Source organism: Syngnathus typhle, linkage group LG12 (assembly GCF_033458585.1).
Source record: "Syngnathus typhle isolate RoL2023-S1 ecotype Sweden linkage group LG12, RoL_Styp_1.0, whole genome shotgun sequence".
Classification (NCBI taxonomy): domain Eukaryota; kingdom Metazoa; phylum Chordata; class Actinopteri; order Syngnathiformes; family Syngnathidae; genus Syngnathus; species Syngnathus typhle.
Genome location: NC_083749.1, coordinates 77,658 through 100,981, shown reverse-complemented (window position 1 = coordinate 100,981; position 23,324 = coordinate 77,658). Strand labels below are relative to the sequence as shown.

Sequence of the window (23,324 nt, the reverse complement as noted above, 5' to 3'; positions counted from 1 at the left end):
AGGGGGGGGCTGCCAATTTGAAAGCCGGACTAGTGGGACATACCCCGGCGAGTGCGATGAGTAGGAGCAGCCAGCCTCCCTCCTCCAAAGTCCTACTCGCTCTCTCGCTTTGCATGCATGCATGCGTGCGTGCACTCGCCCCCCTCCCCGCCCGCACTCTCACCCCCTCTCCCCTCCTCTTGCAACCTCAACTCACTTTTTAAGCCAGCCTGAGTCAAGATTATAACGGGTTGGAAATAGAGAGCGCCCCGCCAGAGGAGAGTGCATTGTTTTGTTTTGTTTCTGAATTGGAGCGACTGGGTTGCTTCCATGCCCAGCCGAGAGGATGAGCAGGAGCAGGAGATGAGCGCAAGAGCACGTACCGGGCCGGCGGCGCTTTGTGGGACGGACATTGTCTCTTTGGACGCACATCCTGCACACTTGGACCGGAGCTGACCTCGACCTGGATGGTAAATAGCACTCCTCTGAATTTAGTCAACTCTACGACAGGTACTTTTTTTTTTTTAAGAGCTCCTTATTAGGCAGGCACACCTGCACAAAACCAAGAGCAGTGAGGGCTAAATTGTCTCTGATGTTTCATGCATATACTTTGTAATTTGCTTTGACTTTTGTTGGACTTGAATGTCCACTGGATTTCAAAACAATTGGTCCAAAGATCCTCACTGATGCCATTGATGTCCCTGAAACGTTTTTGAATGAAAAGTTTGCCTAGTTGCTCATCAATTATTTCTAATCTTCATAATTTCCATGTATAACTAGAAATGGTGGAAATCTGAATCCCAAAAAGTCTGTCTTTATAAAAATGTCATCTTATTCATCAATCATAGTTTGATTCTCTTCCAATGGTCAATTTTTGTCATATTGTCACATTTGAGTCATTCGTATTAAAAATGACAAAAACATCCCAAATCAGTCCAAAAAACATCAAAGATGCACAGATACCCTTTTTCCATAAATCTCGGTTGGATCTTCTTTGGATGTCTTCATAGTTTGGTCCTTAATCATGTCAAGCAATCTCCAGTCCAAAGAGCCTCTGTTTTGGAAGAACACAAAGAGGCTTGAGAGGTAGCTCAACCACACAAGCCAAGCAAGAGCGGGTCGCCTTAACGCCTTGATTGATTCCTTTGGCAGGAATGCAGATGGATGCGCCGAGGCAAGTTTCCGATGTAGAGCTTCCTCTCCGGAGTTCCACCTGAGCGTCTGATGGATGGTCGTGTTTTGGCCGAGCTGCGGACATGAATCGTGAGGCCTCCGCCGTGACGTGGACGCGCTTGCCTCCGGGAGAAATCTGAGCATCCGGAATACACGCAGACTTTTTTTTTTTTTTTTTTTATCCGAGCCAACCAGGGGACGCAAACCATGGAGTTGTTGTGGTTTGGCCTCGGACTGAGCGCATGTTTTTAGTCCGACTGTAGCACCCTCTTCCCCTTCCTCCTCCACCCCGTCCCATCTCCCCCGGTCCTGAAACCCACCACCCCTTTCCCTCATGTCCCATCTTTCCCAGAATTATGGAAATTTTGTGGAAGACGCTAACTTGGACATTGAGCCTGGTGGTCGTGGCCGCTTCGGAATTTCAGAGCGTCGATCGACTTTTGCACGACTCTCAAGGTAGGACGTCGAAACGAGCCTGCGAAAAGTAGCATTGCTCTCCTTTAACATGTGGAATCATCTTCACAGAGGAGTTCCTGTCCTACCTGCAGCACTATCAGCTGACCGTTCCTGTACGGGTGGATGAGAACGGAGAGTTCCTGAGCTACACTGTGAAGCACCACCGACCCGGACGACGGAGACGCGGGGCGGTCGACCTCTCGGCGGAGCCGCCGGAGTCGCAGCTTTTCTACAGACTCTCCGCCTACGGGATGCACTTCCACTTAAACCTGACTCTCACCCCTCACTTGGTCTCCAAGCATTTCACGGTGGAGTACTGGGGCCGCGACGGCATGGAGTGGCGCCACAACCTGGTGGACAACTGCCACTATGTGGGATTCTTGCAGAACCGCAGCCGTGCCACCAGAGTGGCGCTCAGCAACTGCAACGGCCTGGTGAGCGCAAAGTAACCGCTCGAAACCTTGGACGATTCCTTGAAAGAGTCACTAATGGTCTTTGCGATGGAAAAAGTCCGCATGCATTCTTGCGCCGGGCTGCGGCTTCTGTTTCAGTCGTTTTTCTTTCAGTCACTGAGCGCTTTTTGGCCAGTCAACATGTCACACTGATAATGTAATTCAACAAACGACCTGGCAGCGGGAAGAATTTAAGAAAGGAAAATGAAGTGTAGCTTGCAAATGTGAAGATGTATTCGCCTCGTAGCCAAATGTGTTGGCAGCATCGAGACGCGGCATCATAAATTGAATTAGTGTTTGCAAACCCCCACCCCCCCCCGTCTCGCAACACCAAAAATGGTCAAAAGCGAGCGTGCGCTTTAATGCAATCAGCCGTCTGGACAATTGGAAAACTTTGACTCACTCTTTAAAAGACCCAAATAAAATAAGCTTTTCATTTTCACAGCGCCAAGACACTTTTGGTGCTTTAGGGTAATTGTTTGAATGCTAGTCCTCGCTCTTATTGCTTGTTTGGCTGGCATGCTAAAGGATTACGTATTGAAATTTGGCTGGGCTCCTCTTTGTGGCCGGGAAAATTGGAGGAGATGCAAAAACAACAGCTATGGGTCACCCGTCGCTATTCATAAGTGTTTAAAAAGTCGGCCGGTGCAGGGGTTGTAAATATGTCGGATTTTTCAAGGACCTCAAAGTCCGAATGGCAATTAACCTTGTGCTTTGCTTTGTCGCCCTTCTTCCCACCCCCCTGACAAGCACGGAGTCATCACAACGGAGGAAGAACAGTATTTAATCGAGCCATTAAAGAACATATCCTCCCCCTCCGGCCAATGGAACCTGGAGGAAGCGCAGCAACACGTTATTTATAAAATGTCCGCCGTGCCCTCGTCGCAGGAGCAGAGCCAGGAGTTGAGCTGCGGCATTTCAGGTAGGTACACCAAACTCGGCCACGTACTGTATTTGTATTTGGCATTGCAAACGGGAAATCTGTCCTCAATTGCCTGCCCTGGATAAATACCAGTTATAAATAAATTAATAAACAATCAAGACTTGTAATAAGTCACATTGCTCAAGGTGAAAAGTACCCAGTCAAAGTCAAGTCAAGCAAGTCTCAAGCCCGAAAATTGCTGACTTGGGTCTGAGTCCAATCTAGTCATCTCTGAATCTACATTCCTACACAGAGTTCTGACATTCACGTGCTAGAAGAAGCACTATGTCAAAAGAAGAACCAGGTGGATATTGAGGTATTTGGGACAGGGTCTTATAAGAAGCAGCAAAAAGCTGTCGTCGGCAGGAAACCAGCATGCCCCAACATGTACCATCTTAGCATCTGGGTCATAAAGCCAAAGGCTGCCAAGTTCAAAGGGGAAGACTCATGAACATTTGAGTGACTACCGCCAGAATCCAACTCCAGAGATGTCCAATGATGGTTGGCTGGAGACCAGTCTGGGGTCTACCATGGCTTTTTCCCCAATGTCAGCTGGGATAGGTCCCAGAGCTCACTCAGTAAATCAAATTGTTCATCTGTGGTTTACAGACCTGGTTAAAAACAGCGCCCAGTCCCCAACATCCGCTACAACCCAACGTGACGACGCGATCCGAAATGGCACGCAACGAACGCGGCGCTCCGTCAGCACCGAGCGCTTCGTGGAGACGCTGGTGGTGGCCGACAAGATGATGGTCGGCTACCACGGCCGCAAAGACATCGAGCACTACATTTTATCCGTCATGAATATTGTAAGTTTGATCCCGCTTTCTCAGAGGGTGCCCCCGGCGGACGCCTTTTGTCTGACTTTGTGTCTTTTCTTCTTTTCTGGAGGTCAGGTTGCCAAACTTTACCGCGATGCCAGTCTAGGAAATGTTGTGAACATTATTGTGACGCGACTCATTATTCTGACTGAAGATCAGGTAAGAGGAGCCCACCCAGGAAACGCCGCGAAAAAGGCTTATTTGCTTGGTTTCATCATCACCTCCATCTCTATCCCGCAGCCCAACCTGGAGATCAACCATCATGCCGACAAGTCTTTGGACAGCTTTTGCAAATGGCAAAAATCCATCCTGTCCCACCACAGCGACGACGGCAATAGTATTCCGGAGAACGGGATGGCCCACCACGACAACGCCGTACTCATCACTCGGTGAGGACGGACGGTTCTTACAAGTGGGATAGCTGAATAAAGATGGAAATAGAAGTCGCTCTGTGCAATGTCCTGCAGCAAGAACCAAAAGCTAGGCTTTATCTGCGGTGTTGTTGGCAGGACTGGTAAACTATAGCAACTCAAGTGTTTGCGGGCGGATTGTGTTTCAAGAACAGTCTCTTCACTTTGTCACCAGAGCGTTCTTGCTTGTTGACGCTGTGCAGATTTACTCTCGGGTGTTTCGCTTCTTTTAGCATTAGAAGGGGTTTAATTGACTATGTATTTGCTTGGAATCTATTTGCCCGGTCACTTCGATCACAACTCATCAGACATTTCTGTGACTGAAGTGCGGCTGCGGTTTTCAGGTTGGGGCTAGGACAAGGGGGAGTCTTGGTGTGAGGTTACTCTGAGTTTTGGGATTAGGTTTGGGGTACCTTGTTTGGGTTTAGAGTGAGGGTTTAGTTCAGGGTTTGGGTTCTAGGGTAGTGGGTTGGGGTTAATTCCAGAGAACCTGTTCCCTGGGTAGAACAAGGGCTGTAGAAAAGGATGCATTGGGAAGAAGGCGGGAAGCAGAGTGAAATCAAATTTGCCGTGCCTTTGGTTTTAATAGATTAAAAGCTTTAGCTCCGATTGGATCGTTCGTGGCCATTGTAAAATGCACGCGGCCTCCCTCGGCTGCGCTCTATTGGATTACCGGCACGCGAGTTAGCGGGGTCAAAAGTTGGGTCAGGGGCGAGGCTCGGTACACCTTCGTGCGGTCCGAACCGAGCCATCACGACAAGTGCTTACGTTACTCACATCTCATTGTCCCTCTGGTGTCTTGTTTTAGGTATGACATCTGCACCTACAAGAACAAACCCTGCGGAACGTTAGGTAAGTGCGGAACTGCCTGCTACCAGGCGACAACCTGAAACGTCACGGTTTGACTTCAATCTCCTGGTTCCCTGTCGGTATTTATTACACTGACATTGGTCTTAAGCAAATACCCGTCTCCTCCCTCTTCCTCTACCACCTCCAGCCTCGTCCCTCCATCTTATCTGCACAAGGGCCCGAAGGCAGCACAGTATATCTTGGAGGTAGTATCGTGACTTCAGGGAGCGCCCTGACAGATTGACCACATTCGTCACATTCCCCCGGTGGCTTCAATTGCCCAGGCATCTGCTCGGCTTCCTCGTCGTCTACCCGCGACCTTCCCCCCGCCCCCCTCTTCTCTGGGATCATGCTCCAGGGGCTACAACTCTGGCCTTTTGGGGTCACAGAGTAATCACGGAGCCTGGAGATAGTACACAGTCCGCGCCGGTGTTAGGAAAACAACACACGCACACATTCTTCAACTAATCGCAGAGTAGCCACACTCCTTCCTTCCCCTCCCTCCCTCCTTCTCCCACCTTCTTTCCTCACCTTCAGGCTCGCCTCCTTCCCTTTCGGCCCATCGCGATTTGCGAGTCTATTCTTGTTTAGCCTCTTAGCAAAGAGGATACAAAAGCCGTGACGCTCTTAGCCAAGACGCAGTCGGGGGAGCTCGTGTAAACTCACCGCCGCAGGTGCCTTCCCCCGCTGTGGATTTTGGAGTTGAGTTTAAAGGGATTGCCGCATGGGAAATACAAACAAAGATCTGACACTACGCCTTGGTGTCCAGATTAGAATACAAAAGGGCTTTATTCGACACATAATGCTTGCCAAATACTCAAAAGATAAGCAGGTGATTGAGATCAACGGCAGCAACACTAATAATCGGCGATTTGGCCGAACGCGAGGTGTTCTTCGTATTTCAAGCCTGGATGACACGCAGAGAAAGATGTTCGGAATTCCTTTCTCGTTTTGGAGACAACAGTACTTGAGATGTCAACATGGACCAAATGTGTCTCTGTTTTTCCAGTTCTGATGACGTTAGCAAAATTTCGGGCCAAATAAACGATTGGTGGGGGAACACTCTTGCAGACACACACTCGCAAGTGCCCTCCCCCCACGACACACACACCTGCTTTGCGCCGTCATCCGATCCCCTCTGCACTCACCTGTAGATGCAATCTTTGAAGAATTGCCTCCTGTCTCCCTATCTGACCTCTCCGGCTTTTTGGGGAAGAAAGGCCTCGCGACACCTGGATTGCAAGGGAGGCTGAAAGTTGAAACAGCTTCTCCCGCTCTCCCTTTCTCCTCTCTTCTCTTTCGCCAGCTCCCAAATGAGGAAAACATCTATTTTTTTAATACTCTGACAGCTTTTCGGGCGCGGCGGCTGCTACGTTTCCTTCCTTGGCTCGGGTTTTAGGCCATGCCTGGCGCTTCGTGAAGTGTAAACGTCCGTCTCGATGTTTTCCAGCGGCCGGAAGCCAATCCTGAGATTTCTCCTGCTCTGGCGGGGGAAGTGAAACTAGGAGATTGAAACTATACCGTGTAGTTGGCAGTGTTGGTCACAACCGGGGTCACCTGTTGTGGTTGAGAGATAAGCTAGCAGCCGATTAGCTTAGCGATGACAAATCTAAGGGTCCTAATAAGGCTGTTTGCATTTGACTCCTGTCGTGTGTTTTTTTTTTTTGTCTTGAGGCTTGGCCTCGGTGGCGGGAATGTGCGAGCCGGAGCGGAGCTGCAGCATCAACGAGGACATTGGCCTTGGCTCGGCGTTCACCATTGCACACGAGATCGGCCACAAGTGAGTCCAAATGATTTTTTTCCGGTGGCATGAAACGAAATGGCTGCACACCAACCACTTAAAGACCCTTAAGTGAATTCAAAGAACAAGAAAAACATGCACACAAGACAGAGAACTACGTTTCGAAAGCAAAGACTGACTTTTAGGATACGTATTTTGTAAACAAAAAGAGTTCTTTGCCAAAACGCTGCCCGCCTCGTGAGTCGGCTCCATCATGTGATCCGAGTCCACGTCATGTGACCTCCCCTATGCCTGCTCACCACCTTTAAGCCGTTCTGCCTTTTCCCGGGCCGCGTGCCTCGGGACTTGGCACGAGCTCCGAGTCCAGCGTGTCGCGCGTGCATACCTTTGGCTCGCGACTCTAGTGCGCAATAATGATGATGTATTAGCCTCCCCGGAGAGTTGTGCAAGATGGCGATTTCCTTTTATTATGTCTCGTGTCTGCTTCTGTTGCAAGGGGCCTGTTGTAAAAATAGTCGATGCCTGCAGAAGATGTATAAGGAATAACAGCGCGGCCGGGCCTGATTTATTTCCAGAGTGTTCTAAGATGTCACATACGCGGCCCGCGCTAGAAAAACAGCTTGAGACGGCGCGATGCGGTCGGGTTTGTTAAATACATTAGAGCTGATTTGTGCTCCCGGGGCCCGCAAGGAAAAGTTTAAATTGATTGTTGAGATGATTAGTTTTCAAACTCTCCGGCTCCGGTAATTGATCCAAAGGATTCCCGCCCCCCCCTTACTTTTCAGCCTCTCTGGCGACCCGCTCAGACCTGCTGGCGCTGATTGACAGACAGGAATCACATTGATGATCAGGACTGTGACTTTGGAGTTTTCAAGGTCTGGGAGCAAAGTAGGCGATAAAATAGAAAACACTACTAAGTTAGATTCACAAACTTGGTAGAAAGATTTCAGACTGCAAATCCAGTATGCTTAAGGCAACAAAAAATAAAGTCTGGGAACTCTCCAGTAATTGAACCAAAGGACCCCCCCCGAACTTTCCAGCCTCCCCGGTGGCCTGCTCGGACCTGCCGGCGTTGATTGACAGGCAGGCATCACAGTGGTGATTAGGATTTTTTTTCTCATTCCTGCTGAGCTCCAGACAGGGTTTGACCCTTGACTCCAGGCTGTGCTCCTCACAGCTGTTTTAAGACCCCGAGGAACGCCGTCGTTAAGTGGTGGGGGCTAACTCATTATCTTTCGAATCGCAGCTTCGGCATGAACCACGACGGCATCGGCAACTCGTGCGGCACCAAAGGCCACGAGACGGCTAAGCTGATGGCGGCGCACATCACGGCCAACACCAACCCATTTTCCTGGTCGGCCTGCAGCAAAGACTACATCACAAGTTTCCTCGAGTAAGTGGATGATGACTGCTACCCCCAATGGGCCAATGGAAAGACATTTTTTTCTAGAACCTTGATCAAGATTAGGCCACAAAGTAATATGAACAGAGTATAAATAATAAACAGGCAAGACTTATCCTGTCACATAAGTCTAAAACTAGTCAAGTTGAGTATTGCGTAAGCTGTCTCCAGAGAGATATTGAATACATTTCTATGAGTTTATCCAACACCTTAAGCCCATGTCATACTTTTAGTGCGCTGAATTGTCTTACTAGTCAGGATAAAGACGATACTAGTCCATAGACCTTATGTTGGATATGAAGGATATCGAATAAATGCACAAGTGGCTTGCCATACGCACACACACACACAACCGCACGCTCGCAAATTTTTTTGTCGGAATGAGGCCCCGCTGGCTGCCAGCCTGGCATGGTGAAAAACGTGCACGGGCCCCAAGTCAGACAAAGCCAGACAAAACATCTGGAGTCGGCCTTCGGCGTCTGGCAGAAAGCAGATACCCGCCATCCTGACGGGGAGCTCCTGGCCCGGTCGTTCCTCGCACGTCACGCTTGCTTCCCCGACCAGAACCTCCACCCCGGCAGTCACATTAGATGTGCTGCTTAGTTTAAATTGATATGAAATAATCAATATATATTTTCAAAAAAACAGAGCAAAGTACAGATAAGTACGGACATAAACGAGGGAGAGTATAAATGTTTCCCGTGAGACTCAGGACCACCTTTAAACCTTTTCATATGCCCTCGGCTGCGTGATTCAGGACTTGGCAGCTTCCAAGTCCGGCAGACTTTTTTTTGCTGCGTCGTCTCTTTTTTGCCGGTGAAAACATTCAACGGCAATCGAGAAGCTTTTTGCGATTGAATGGATGTAATAACAGGACCAGGTATTCTGTTCTACCGTTTAGACGGGAGGTCAGAGTCACCCCGTAGCAGCAGATCACCCCACCCCCACGTACGCTTCTCTGCACCCGTTGCCCCGCCGCGTTCGTGCGCAGCGCTGGCGCGGCACGTGATTTACGAAGCGGATCCCGCGCCACTGTCTGCGGGAATAGAAAAGGCTTTCATGTGCGCCTTTGAGCATCCGGGCGCCTTTCCAGACAATGACCGCTCTCAGCCTTGACGTTCGAGTGAACTCTTGAGGATGCGACGTTGGGTCGAGGTATATTTTAATGGCCTCGTTTGTTCACGGAGATGGTCGCTTTCACGTCTCCGCCCGGAATCATCGAGTTGGAAGCAATTGTCCGCCGCTCGTTCCGCGTTGGTTACTTTTCAAGCAGGTTGCTCACGTTTAGCTTGCCCTCAAGGAAAGCGAATAATAGCGTGCGCGCTTGTCACAAAATGTTTCCGGCTGAAAGCTGTGAACCGAGCAGCACCCCGGATGGAGATGACAAACAAAGAGCCGCTTAGTGTGCTCAAAGGGAATCTGCTATCCGAGCCCCCCGCTCGTCTTCTCTTATGTTACACCTCATTCGACATTAGCCAGTTTTTTTTTTGTGAAACTTTAATTTGGTTTTTTATGCCTTGGTGTTTCCAACAAAAGGTTTTTGTCTGTAAACTCCAATTACCCTGCCTTACCCAGCCTTCCTGCCTCCCCCAGACAGAGCTTTTGGATATCACACACACGCTTCTCTCCCTGCCAAGTAAACAACTTTGGCCGTCACGTTGGCCTACATACGCTTTCTTGCAGCGCTTTGTTTGGCTTTTTAAGAAATGTTTTATTAACACGCTCTGCTGAAGAGTTCAGGATGAGTTTACGTGGCCAACCTGAAGGCAGCGCTCGAGATGTTTGAGGCTCCTGAGAGGAATTGGGTCGTTGGCACCTTTTTGTGGTCAAGGCCCACGTATTTTAGTCGTTACAATAAATCAGTCAAAGTAATTATTGAATGAGGAAGAATCCTAAAATTGGTTGTAGAAAGAAGGGAAAATGCGGAACAGAAGAGCAAGAACAGGTTTTTCAAGATAGGACAGGACAGATGTCCCAAAGCACCTGATTGTTCCAAAATTGTAAAAGTAGGGAAGAGTGGGACAAGACATTTTGGAGCTCACCTATTAATTATGCTGATGTTATTCTTAAAGGAACAGTACAGGGACCTTGGAAACGGAATGATTCCAAGAAGATTGTAAAAAGACGAGAAATAGCGGCAAGACTAAATCCCTCGTTTGGATTCGTTTCCTTTCACGCGGAACTGCAACCTGTGAAAAAGGTGGAAAATTCCCCTGTAGAGGAAAACACTGGTCTTCGTGTTATTGGACTATTTAAGAAGACATTTTTAGAAGAGTCCTGAATTATCTTCAGTCTTCTTGTCGTCTACATTTGTGTTGTCAGCCAGCCCATTTTTTTTTCTGTGGTGGGATGGAAGCCTTCCACCACAGCTGCCACAGCTGGAAAGTACACAGTGTTATAGTAAACAGGGTTTTCCAAATGAAATACACAAGGTCCGTTTTATCCTAATTGGGTAATTGTCTAAGGTTAGCTCCTCGTAGAAGAAGCCCGGCGAGTTTATCCAGAGTAAACACCCGCGCTAATCCAACAACAAGTCGTTTATTTTTCCAGGGAGTTCTCTTTGTGAGCGCTTGTTCGTCTCAGACTAAACATTATGCATCGAACTCAGACAGCCTTCTAATTGGCATCTTAGTTTCCACCATAGAAAATTCAGCAGTGGGGGCAACTGATATGGTCCAGGTCCATTTGTGCAAGAAACAATCCTATTGTAGTTTTGTGTTTTTGACAGCTCAGGTCGGGGGACGTGTCTGGACAATGAACCTCTGAAACGAGACTTCCTGTACCCAACAGTGGCTCCGGGGCAGGTGTACGACGCTGACGAGCAGTGCCGTTTCCAGTACGGGGCGTCCTCGCGCCAGTGCAAGTATGGGGTAAGAAAAATCAGCACCCGCTAAACCCGCTGAGTTGGGAAGTAACCAAGTAGGAAGATGCGAGTTAGGTTTTCCAGGTTGACTTGAGTCTATTGTGTTCAAAGTCAGAAAATAGTACCGTAACAATTTGTCCGTTGGATGTGAGCCAGTCAGTCTGCCTGAGTATTCCGCGTTGTAGACGGAATTCCAGCCAGTCTTGACGTCGTCACATCTGGAACGTGCGTTCGTGGACGAACTTTTTTTTTATACAGGTCCTTGAAAAGTCATGGAGTTTTTTTTCAAAAGCGCTTGGTTGTTATCGCCAGTGACATTTACCGCCGGTGGAGGTATTTAGACTCGCGCAGGCGGCCTGCCCCTGTGGGAAATGAGCTAATAGGCTCTTCAGGTTTATATTTCCTGTTTGAGAGAAGGGGGTTGGTTTTTCTGGGTGGGGGAGATAACTGTTTAATTATTGTCTTGCAAGCGGTTGGGACGGTTTCCGTCAGCACCTCCAGACTTAAGTCAACGTTGGTGATGATGGTGGTTGGCCAATAATGAAAACCATTGGAATGGAAGCCAGCCGACAATCCAAACCTGCCCATTGAACCCCCCCACCCTTGGTTCTTTTTTTTTTTTTTTTAATCACTTGCTTGTTCTCTCCTGGCGTCATTCCATCAGGCCCATATCCATGATGGCTAGGTCCCGGACCGTTGACCTTTAATCCGCAGAAACTGTGATAGGGAACGCAAGTGGCACGGTGGATTATTGAAAGCAGCTGGTAACAGGAAGTGGCTGCAACCAGAGAGGGATAGTTTGCTGCTTTCTTTAATCTGGAGAGAGGCAGGGGGGGGGCACTGGAATATTTACTGACTCACAGGTCATAATCAGTATACCGGCTCATAACTCTTCTTCATAGGCTAGCTCTTCTGCCGAGCACGATTGTCCTGTAAAAGTCTTTGAAGTGAAGAGTGGACGGAAACCTCTGGGGATTTTCTATTTCTCTATGTTCTCGACCAGACATCCTGAACTTTTGCATCCGTTTCAATGTCCCAACAGCCACAGTAAATTCAGGGTGTCAGATTTTGAGATCCTTCCAATTTCTTAAAAATCACACAAGTATTCACAGCTAACTGTTCAGATGTTTAAGGGGAACAATGTGAAGGAAGACTGGAGGACAACCGCCAGCAGCTGAAGAGGATTTTTGGGTATCAACCTCCGAAGGGGTCTAGAATAAACACTGTTGTGTTTGTCCAGACACTCAGTAAGACTCAAGCTATTCGAGAGGCCAGCGGGTCATCTTGTAGACTTGGGAGGCCCGTCGCTTAGCTGGGAATGGCGCTTCCTTGACATCGCTATCCGACGTGGCGGCGAGGTGAGCAAGTGTTAGTCACGCCGTTGATCCAACTGACTCAAGACATTGAGACACACCAGGACCTTTTGCTCCGTGATGTTTCCGCCGTGCAGGTTGATGAATTACAGAAACTCCCCTTGTTGCGAATGACCCCAGAAGGCTATTTGTAATCTGAAGAGGCAAACCCAAAATTGTTACTTGATGGGATCTCTTTCAGTAGACCCTGAATGCTGCCTATCAAATGTTCTGACCAACTTGCTTTTGCTTTCTTTCCTAGGAAGTGTGTAGAGAGCTCTGGTGCCTTAGCAAAAGCAACCGCTGTGTCACTAACAGTATTCCTGCCGCCGAGGGAACGCTGTGCCAGACGGGGAGCATCGAGAAAGGGGTAAGTTACTAGACGGGAGAGGAGTTGGTCATTTTGCCACCTCTGCAGACTAGCGAGGCGAGCTTTACGTCAGCGGCATGCCGTCCAGGTTAGGCAGAGACAGTTTTAACGCGGATTACGTCGCTTATTGTGGACGGATGGTTGGCGGTCTAAAAGGGAAGAATGGGAGAGTGTCATGAGCTGTCAGCGGCCATTAGCATTAGCTCAGTGGAGCCTTTGAGGGTCGGGGCCCGCCGACAGGATCCTGGACAACACAGGGGGGCCCCAGGTTGAGCCGGGGGGGCTTTTGGAAGCGCTTTTGGAGCAGTTTTTAGGAGCGCTACCCCGCCGTTGTCTGTCTACCCCGGCTGGGATAGCTTCAAAGGAACACGACTGTCAGCCGTTTCTCACCCGCCGTGTAATGAAGAGAGGCCGGGCCAACGGGATAGGGCGGCGGGGCAAAGGGGGGGAGGAGTGGATAGGAGAGAGACAAAAAGTGACCTACTGAACTGAGCTTCTTGTGTGCTCTCACCTTGCTGGAGGTTGTTGTGTAATGCAAAACTACCAGCTGCAACATAATCTCGTTTTCCAGAGCTGTCGAGGACGTACGGGACAAAGCCAGGAAAAGAAAGAGGACAGTAAGCGGGTACAAATAGTTTGTAACTGTACTAAAAGACCCTGATGTGTTTCTAAATACACTTTACATGTTTGAAGGTAAATCTTGAAAAGGTGCTGAGACTGGGAAGTCTCGTGTCAAATCAAACTGGTTTCTAAATTTGACAGCACATTGTTAGCAATGCCGCTTTGTTAAATACTTCAGTACTTCTGCCACCTCTGGTCACCTTGAAGCCGACACTCGCGCTCGAGGCTCTTAACCTACTGACACAGTTGGTGAAACAAAAGGCCTAGGCCTGCCTCTGATCCGCTTGGATCTCCCAACATGCTTAGCGAGCAGCTTTGCACCCTTCCGATGCGCCAGGGCGACTCCTGTATCCAATGTCTCAGAAGACACAACAAAAGAGAGTCTTCCCCTTTCTCATAAAAAAGCTGGTCAAGTAGACGGTCACACCCAGAAGACTGACCCATTTTTATTTTAAAAAAAGGTTTCGAGTCAAACGTAAAGAAAAGACATGTAATATGAGTTAAAATATGTAAGAGAGCTTTTTGCTTCAACTCAATGGACATTCTTCCGGCGCCTCAGTCAAACGGAGGCCCTATAACACAGCTAGCATCAGCTAGCATCGAGCTAAACGAACTGTCATAAGCTATGCGGTTGTTTTAAATACACAAAATGTAATTCTTCTAGTTTTATATTTATCTTGACAGTAAACCTCAACTGGGAGAAGCATTAAACAGCTTGAAGCCTCTTTTTTGAAAAACCGTTCACTGTCTGCCAAAATCCTTCGTGCGGTGAAGTGAGTTAAGTTGACCGCCACTGTACAGCGCTCGTATTACCAACGGTTGCTGGCAAATCAGACGGACGACAATTTGTATCTAAAAAAAACACCCAAGTCCCGCCACTCGTATCTCGAGGAACTTTTGTCCTTGGGATTTGCAATTTCTTTCTTCCTGACCCACAAAACGTTTGGCCAACTCAGCAAATCCCGGAAAGAAAAGCAAAGAAATAATTTCCCTTGTGACAAACACCTAACGGACACAAGTGCCCCGAGTCAGACATAAAAGCCTTACAAGGACGGCTGCAGAAATGAACTAATGCGTAAATGAAATTATGGGCTGAGTAATGATGCGATTGGGACTTAGCGTATGTTTAAAAGGGCTTGAAAGAAGGATCGCGCACGTGTTGCCTACGGAAAAAAAGCCATCAGTCAAGCGCTGTATAGTCTACATTTCATGCCGAAGCTAATTTACAGCCTGGACGGGCCGCTTGGAAAACAGTAAAACTGACACTTGTGTTGTCCCAGCGTGTAATAAGTTGCCGCCAGCTTATTGTACTCTTCCCCCTCCTCGCAGTGGTGCTACCAAGGCGAGTGCGTGTCATTCGGGACCTGGCCGCAGAGCGAAAACGGAGGTTGGGGTCCTTGGTCCCTGTGGGGGGAGTGCAGCAGGACGTGCGGCGGCGGAGTCTCCTCGTCCATGAGGCACTGTGACAGCCCAGCGTAAGTAGGCAAAGTAAGCCAAACACACACACACGTGCGTCTGTCGGTGTGCACGTGCGAGTGTATGTAAGCGGACCTGGCGGACGAGACCGGAGATGGGTCACATGGCGGCTACCTCTATTCTATTCTTGATCCGGGGCCTTAGCTTTTGTCTTTATAAATTCCGCAGTTACTATGTTCTTCTTTTTTGACTTTAGTCTTTGGTAGAATTCTTGAAGAGCCGTGGGGTGGACGCTTTAGAGGGTCCGCTGTAATTGGCAGCTCTGTCATGTTTGGTGAGGTTGATCCTGTGGCGACAAATGATGTCACCGGTCATTCAAGTGTCCCGTGTCCCCTACTCAGACCTTCCGGAGGAGGGAAGTACTGCCTCGGGGAGAGGAAGCGCTACAGGTCCTGTAACACTGCCGTGAGTTTTTCTTCTTCTTGTTCTTCTTGTGCAACCTGAAGCCTGCGGGAGGCTTTGCTACGCTGTCTGGGCAAGGTCTTTCGAAGGTCACTGCACAGCTTCCTGACTTCCCGTCTCCGTGGAAGTCCGGCGAGACGGAGATTTGATAAAAAAAAAGTGATTCAGTAGCGCCGCGAGGGATTATAACACGTCGCTCATGACACTTTCTTGGAGTGCATGTGGACGAGATTCGCACTTTAGAGCGTGAAAACCAACAGGCCGAGCGTTTGGAGTAACGCTTAGGGTAAAATATTTAACATGGCCACGTGTCGACATACCCCCGCTCAGATAGTAAACAGCAAAGTTCTGAATATTTACAAATGTAAAATAAATCGTAGCAGGATGGAACAGTGCTTCAGTCAGTTCGAAAAGAGCGAGTGTTGAAAAGTCATGTCAGGTCGCCATGAGTCGCGTCAAATCCAGTTAGGCGTGTTGCTGGGCAAGGTTGCGTCAGGTAAATTGGCGTTGGATTATAAACCAGGTTAAATCAGGTCATGCGTGGTCAGCTGGTGCCGAACAACAATCCGTGCATCATTCCTTCAAAATCTTCTCTTACGTAATAGATGGATTCTATTTTTTCATTGCCGATGAAAAAGGGAAAGAACGAATGATTTTTGTTTTACGTGTGGCAGGCCTGTCCATCGGGATCCCGCGATTTTCGGGAGAAGCAGTGCGGCGACTTTGACAATATGCCTTTCCGCGGGAAGTACTACAACTGGAAGCCTTACACTGGCGGTGAGATCAAGAAAAATCTTTTAGTCCTGAGAAAAGGTCCAGACCAATAAAGTTGCCTTGGCTCAAAGGCGGCGTCAAGACGTGCGCACTCAACTGCCTGGCGGAGGGATACAACTTCTACACCGAGCGCTCTCCGGCCGTCATCGATGGCACGCGCTGCCAAGCCGACTCCTTGGACATATGCATCAACGGCGAGTGTAAAGTGAGTCATTTGGCTTGATTTCATTATTAACAGCCATTGCATTTAAAATATTTTCGCGTCCCAGCATGTGGGCTGTGACAACGTGCTGGCGTCAGATGCCAAAGAGGATCGATGTCGAGTGTGCGGCGGCGACGGCAGCACCTGCGAAGCCACCGAAGGACTCTTCAACGACTCTCTGCCCCGAGGAGGTTCGACACATTTCAAAGAATACATAAAAATCCAATGACTGTTGCTGTTCAGATCCTCCAAAGTACTGAAACATTGGACATGTATCAGAATATGATGTCATGAGATTACATAACAGCGCATTGCGTCCGTCGTAGTGACAGAGATGTGACGCCGCCGTCTGTAGCGAGAAACATCTTTGTCCTTCTATGGTGGGCCGAGCGTGTGCGTCTAAAAATACTTGTCGCGTCCTCCCACTTTTTGTCCTTTTTTGGACCAATTGGCTTTTCATTTGGGCTCCATTCTATACATCCACTTGTTCAATAAAAACTTCTCTTGCAGGCTACATGGAGGTGGTCCATATCCCCAAAGGTTCCGTTCACATCGAGATACGAGAGGTCACCATTTCCAAGAACTACATCGGCAAGTACCAAATTGGTCTGAAATTTGTTCTAGGGAAATTTGGCGGACTGTTGGGAGGGGTGTAGTACTTTCCAGAAATCCCCGTAGGAGAAGCGGTGCGTCTCTGATCATATCTGAACGTTTTGTTCCGGGACTTCCAAGTACCACGGAAAAATGCCGAAATTAAAGCCAATCTAGATGATGGTTCCTGCGTTTCAAACACACCGTGGTTCTCCAAAAAGCCCGTGATTATGTAGTTCCTGGAACTAAATATGTCAGATATGTCACCTGTACCAAGACCAGAGTTTTTTTTTCTTAGAATTTCCTCTACGCACATTCCAACAGCAGGAACCTGAACGCGCACCTTTGTGAGGACCATATAGGCTAGACGAGCTGTTCTGGGCTCGTAGTTCCTGGAAATGAAAGGTCCCGAAGCGATATGTTCCCAATGCCAAGACGTGTAATTTCCCTGGAGTTTCCCCTTGAAATGTAGCTTAATAGCACATTTTGACAGGAGGAACGTTACCAGAAATGATCTTACGCAGTACTCGCGATGCATCCTGGCTTATCTTGCTCTTTTGGAACAGTTTATGACAAATCAGTGACGAGCTTGAAAACATTTGAAGCAATTGTACACACAACAGCACTCACAATCAGTGCCAGATGTGCCGTTTCGTTAGTGGTAAACACGTGACACCGGCCGGGATGGCTTCACGTGCGTTTGGTGGAAGCGGAGTTTGTTTTGACAACTGCGTACCGAGGCGCCGTTCAGCAGATTAGCGGCGGATTTCACCTGAGGACTTTTCCCGTACGTATGGTGTGCGAGGACAGAGGCTTGTCAGACGCGATGAAGACGAACGAGGCCGATGACATCACGCCCGCTGATTGTCTCCACCTGTAGTCTGCTCGGCTACCGTGCACATCTGCTTCTCGTTCTCGGGCCTCTCCGAAATCGCTTGGTTTGGTCGTCGTGATTATCTTGTGGCAAATAAATGGACTTTTAAAGGGCTTTCCCAGACTTAAATACTACGTTTGGAAGGTCAGAGAGCGCCTATGACTGGCGAGTTGACATATCTTGGATTTAAAACAAGCCTTTGAAAATCAGTTTGAGGACTGGCCTTAAAAAAAAGGGGGTTGAAGGGTTTGTTCATCTTCTGTCTCTTTCCAGCCTTGAAATCAGAGGGGGACGATTATTACATCAACGGCGCGTGGACCATCGATTGGCCCAGGAAGTTCGATATAGCCGGGACCGCGTTCCACTACAAGAGACCCACCGACGAACCAGAATCTTTGGAAGCCCTCGGGGCAACCACAGAGAACTTGGTTGTCATGGTAACACTTCAGCCAATCAGTTCAGTGACTGTGTGGCTTGGCGGAAACCAAAAACTGCGTTTTCTCTCATTGCCGGTCAAAGATCCTACTCCAGGAACAGAACCAAGGCATCCGCTACAAGTTCAACGTGCCCATCCAGCGCACGGGAAGTGGCGACAACGAGGTGGGCTTCTCCTGGTACCACTTGCCCTGGTCCGAGTGCTCGGCGACGTGCGCCGGAGGTAATTGGGCATCTTTGATCACTTTGAATATAGCATAATCCTCAATTCAGGGTGGGAAATCTGTTCCATAGAACGTAGCCAGAAAAATGGTCTATCGTGCACCATCCGGAACGTGTAGACCACATACGTATGTCAGGACCTTGGCAGACCGAGCACCCCTTCTTGTACCTGCACTCAGTGGCCGCAACATGAAGTTCACCTGTTGCGCCGTTCCAAAGATTACAATGCTAACCAAAACTGACAAGCGAGGCTCGTTCGCTCCTCCGGACCAACGTCAAACGCTCCAGTCTGCGGCGGCGAGCCAACGTCAGCCGTCGCCTCAGGAATGACTAAAGCAAACCTTTTAGGACTCCGCGTAACCGGAGAGTCTCAAAGGATTCCAGAGCAGAAGAGGCAAAAATATTCACATTCTGTAATTAAGTGGAAGTACAGATAGTTTTGTAAAAACAGACTTGGGTAAAGGAAATTGGCACAGATTGAACTTTGTACTTGTGTCAAAGTAAAAAGACTCCGAAATGGACCTAAGGAAAAAAAAATAAGAATCTGACTGAGAATGTCTATGAAGAGTGAAAATCCGCAAATACTTCCACTTATCCACTTTCTATACCGCTTATCCTATAATCTGTCCACCTGTCGTCGTAAGGATCCCAGAAGCAGGAGGTGGTGTGCAAGCGACTGGACGACAACTCAGTGGTCCAGAACAGCTACTGCGACCCGGACGGCAAGCCGCCCGACAACCAGCGGGACTGCAACAGCGAGCCGTGCCCTCCTGAGTACGTCAAAACGAGTTTGAACGCTCACCAGTTGAAAACATGCGTACATGTCGTCCAATTTGTGGGCGATACATTCCACGGCTATCCGTGATAGGGGAAATGCAAAATATCGTAAACAGGCTAACAAACTAGCCTAGCGGTGATTTCAACCGCAGATAAACCGAACATACAATACGGGATTAATTGAATAACCTAACCTCAAATAAACTCTAAAACCTAACCTAACCTAAAACGTGATATCTTGAAAAAGTGAAAACAATAAAAGCACGCAGATTTACAACTTTCCGCGCTCACCCGGTGCCAAGAATACAAAGCCTGGAGAGCGACCACCTGTGTTTGATGCTTTTGGCATGGAGGTACGCGCAGGTGCGAGGCCACGCGGCAGCCAAGTGGTGTCATGTGTGACGCTAGCAGACATTTTTTCCTTTTTCTTTGCTTAAGAGCCTGCGTGTCGCTCATCTGGATCCACTCCCCGTCGCACACGGCCCTCGCCGGGTCCTTCGCGGACTAGCGCAGATGTTTGAACGTGGTAATTGCGCGTGGAAGATGATGTCATATCACTCGCACGGGTCAAATTATGCGGTAAAAAGTTAGTCGTATTTATTTAACCGTTATTTGGTACAGTTTTATTTAGTGCCGCTTTATTTATTCTCTAACCGATTTTTAGTGAACATGGGGGTCTTATTATTTTTGCGCTATCCCAGGTGGTTCATCGGCGACTGGTCTGAATGCAGCAAGACATGCGATGGTGGCATCCGGACTAGGACGGTCCTGTGCATCAGAAAGATCGGGGTGGTCGAAGAGGAGACCCTGGAGGACACCCACTGTCTCACCCACAGACCCATCGAGCAAGAGGTCTGCAACAACCAGTCCTGCCCCCCCAAATGGGTTACGCTGGACTGGTCCGAGGTAAACCACTGACCGGAGCTCAAATCCTGACAAATCAGGTTTTGGTTTTCAATCCGGTGACTAAAGACTTTTTGCAATTTTAGTGTACACCCAAATGCGGGCCCGGATTCAAGCACCGCATCGCCTTGTGCAAGAGCAGCGATCTGACCAAAACCTTGCCGCCCGCCCATTGTCCGAGCCACAACAAGCCGCCGGTTCGAATCCGCTGCAGCCTCGGCCGCTGTCCCCCTCCGCGTTGGATCCCTGGCGAATGGGGCCAGGTACGTTTCTGCCCGTGTGTAATATCTCTTCGGTCCATTTCAAGTCAGAAGCCATATCTGGCACTTTTGGAAAAACGCTTGAATGCGTCGAGTCAGCGTTTATTTGTGCTGAGGTTGACACTGTGTTGCAACTCAATTTTTTAAAGTTCAGAGGTCAACAGTCAGACAGTCTCAATCCCGGTGAGTCTGCGCCAACATCAAGGAACCGTTGGCAATTCAATCATCAAGCAGACCCCCACTGATAACCCCGGGTGGTCCATCAAAGGGCGGCCCCCTCAGAGGTTAAACCCTCGTGGAGCAACAGCTGGAGTCCGCTCGCACTTTCTCACGCTGCGGCGGCGCTAATGACATGCCTCGTCCGCAAAGAGAGGCGAGACGAAGAATATGGATTGAAGTGTTTGTTTAAATTATAAATGAGCCTATCAAAAGAAAACAAACCATATAGGCCTATTCCTTTGAGCGTTACCTTTTGTCTTTGCAGTGCTCAGCACAATGTGGCCTGGGCCAGCAGATGCGCACGGTGCAGTGCATGTCCTACACGGGGCAGCCGTCCAGCGAGTGCGCTGACGCCCTCCGACCCGCCGCCATGCAGCAGTGCGAGAGCAAGTGCGACGCCACGCCTGTCTCCAATGGTGACGGTAAGACACCTGGGTCGCAATTTAAGATGCAAATCTGTATGTGGTGGTAATTATTTAAAAAATACAATTAGAATATATATTTTTATTAATTTATCTCAAAGCAAAATAAATACATCTTTACATATTTACATTTAGTTTGATCAAACAAATACTTTAAATGATTAAAAAGGAGAATTATTTTACAATATTTTTTTTATGAATGACATTGTTTCCCTTGTACTTTTTAATTCGATTCTTCATGTGGTATGACATGGTCGGTCGAGCTTGCATGGAAAACGTGAGCAGCGTTTACAGGCCGGCTAATGGGATTAGCCTCGGGCTAATTGTCACTTCACGCACAGCAGTGAGGCAACGTCTGGTCTCATTGGGTCCGGCCCAGGCGTGGGCCCGAGCCTAATAAGGGAAGACACTCCGATCACGATAAGGCATTTAGAGCCACGGTGCGCTTGGTGTGTGCGTGCGAGTCGTGGCAGCGAGCCCGGAGAGCCGTGCGGGCCAGAATCCTTCTCGGTCTTCGGCACGGCCTCCAAGTCGAGCCGCTGTGTTCCCTGAGGAAGGTTTCGCCTCATAAGTATTACAATTACGTGTGAGTCACCGTCCTTCAAGCTATTTTTAGACCTCGAGTTTTTCAATCGGATCAAGGACCCGTTTGTTATCTTTCGTTACTGATGCTGCTGGAATAAATATCGATAGTATCAATATCAACATTTTGCGTTCTTCTTATCTGCGCAGAGTGCAAAGACGTCAACAAAGTAGCCTACTGCCCGCTGGTGCTCAAGTTCAAGTTCTGCAGTCGGGCCTACTTCCGGCAGATGTGCTGCAAGACGTGTCAGGGCCACTGAGCCCTCCACACAAAGACTGGAAGCCCGCGAGCCAGGAAAGGAACGCCGCCGCCACCGTCAACGATGACTCTGACGCACCCGAAATGGGAACGCGACCGTTTGTGGTTGGCCAGAGAGTCAAACCGCCGCTCAGCAGTCTCTCTGACACAAAAACTGTTCACTTCTGTGAAGTGGAGCTCGGAGGAGGATCGGTTAATGATGTTATTTTATTATAATAATAATTCCTGGAATCATCGTTGAGTCTTCCTCCGAGTCCAAAGCCCTGGACACGTGGCTAACAGAGGACGGACGGACAGGCGAGAAACGCTGTCGTCGGGGGGCGGACATTTGGCTTGGCTGCACTTTTTTTGTGTAAATACTTTAAACGCCAAGGAGATATGACAGCCCAGAGCAAGCCCCGCCCACAATCATCAGCGTACTGTGTATTTATTATACAAATTCCACAGTAGCCTTCTGTCTCGGAAGGGAACATCATGTCATTGGATGAAACCATGAAATACTGTAATTTTGTGTTTCCCAACCTTTCTTGAGCCAAGGCACATATCTCACGGCAAGCAAAGGGAAGATTTACATATTCAATATATACTGTAGCTTTCCTTGCCCGCATATGAGTGGAGTACCTTAACTCATCCAATGCCAGCTGTTTCGAAGGCAATCATTTATTCACTCCCAATCGCTTTCTGTCCGTGGCTTCCTAACTTCCTGTTTGATGGGGCATTCAGTACTTAAAGACCACGGCTGGTGAAAAATTTCAGCTGCCCTCATTTCTTCCAGCCAATGAGAACAAAAAGGCCCAAAGTCAATATGGTGCTCGAGGTGCTAACCACGGTAAATGCTGGTCGTGTTCTTGTCATGTTTGTACCTCACACTGGGAATGTATTTGTTGTAGTGTTAAAATAATAATAAGAAATGAATAACAGGACACTTGAATCCCGTCATCAACAAGCCATTACTGCTGGCTCAGGAAAGCGAAAGTTCATATCGGACTCTTGTTGTTGTTGTTGCTGCTGCTGCTAATTTTTAGCGGCCAACATCAATGTCATTTCTTGAAGGAGGCCGTCGAGCGATGGGGGGAAAAAGGACAGCGGCAGAGCGTTTGGATTTAAAAACGCTCGGACTTTAAACGAACAAAAAAAAAAAGGTACATGTTGCTGTGAACTTTTTGAATGTCACATTGCTTACATACTAAAAAGAAAGACAAGGAAAAGCGTCATGTGATGAGTTGTGTATATTTTATATTCAGTATTAATGTTGCAACACTGTTACTAATCCCCCCCCTCTCCCCCACAAAATGTAAATTCTATGCTAATTTATTGTGTTGTCTGTTTATTTTCACTGCTTGTGAAATTGACATTTTAGCATCTTGGGGGAAAAAAAAAAAATAAGCAGTGACGCAGCCTCTCACCCACATTTTTAAAAACAAAAAAGTTAGGTACAATAAAATGGACTGATTTTAAAGAGACCACTGTGTGACTATTTGTGGTGCTAAAATTCCAGATGGTAGCAAAGCGCTA

The 23,324-nt window shown here is 48.4% G+C and overlaps 2 protein-coding genes across 3 annotated transcripts in view; one reads left to right on the top strand and one right to left on the bottom strand.

Annotated features, from left to right (window-relative positions):
• cwc27 (CWC27 spliceosome associated cyclophilin) overlaps positions 1–23,324 on the bottom strand; it is a 37,448-nt gene that overhangs the window by 2,263 nt on the left and 11,861 nt on the right. The gene's annotated exons all lie outside the window — the stretch shown is intronic.
• Positions 76–23,272, top strand: adamts6 (ADAM metallopeptidase with thrombospondin type 1 motif, 6). 2 transcript variants are annotated; one of them, XM_061292495.1, is made up of 25 exons: positions 79–449; positions 1,132–1,608; positions 1,678–2,042; positions 2,811–2,982; positions 3,592–3,791; positions 3,879–3,962; positions 4,044–4,192; positions 5,022–5,065; positions 6,737–6,842; positions 8,050–8,196; positions 10,934–11,075; positions 12,683–12,790; positions 14,741–14,886; positions 15,229–15,292; positions 15,964–16,066; positions 16,135–16,268; positions 16,333–16,456; positions 16,776–16,856; positions 18,004–18,167; positions 18,250–18,388; positions 19,032–19,161; positions 19,866–20,070; positions 20,154–20,330; positions 20,812–20,968; positions 21,701–23,272. In XM_061292495.1, the coding sequence occupies exons 2-25, from the start codon at positions 1,509–1,511 to the stop codon at positions 21,808–21,810; spliced, it is 3,351 nt and encodes a 1,116-aa protein (XP_061148479.1). In that variant the 5' UTR covers positions 79–449; positions 1,132–1,508; the 3' UTR covers positions 21,811–23,272. The 2 variants fall into 2 exon arrangements, with proteins under 2 accessions (XP_061148478.1, XP_061148479.1); XM_061292494.1 differs by having other exon boundaries at positions 76–449; positions 3,879–4,192.

Coding starts and splice junctions, on each gene's coding strand:
- adamts6 (XM_061292494.1), top strand. CDS start 1,509: ATGGAAATTTTGTGGAAGACGCTAACTTGGACATTGAGCCTGGTGGTC. Junction 14,887..15,228: donor AGGCACTGTGACAGCCCAGC/GTAAGTAGGCAA, acceptor TCCCCTACTCAG/ACCTTCCGGAGGAGGGAAGT. Junction 15,293..15,963: donor ACAGGTCCTGTAACACTGCC/GTGAGTTTTTCT, acceptor TACGTGTGGCAG/GCCTGTCCATCGGGATCCCG.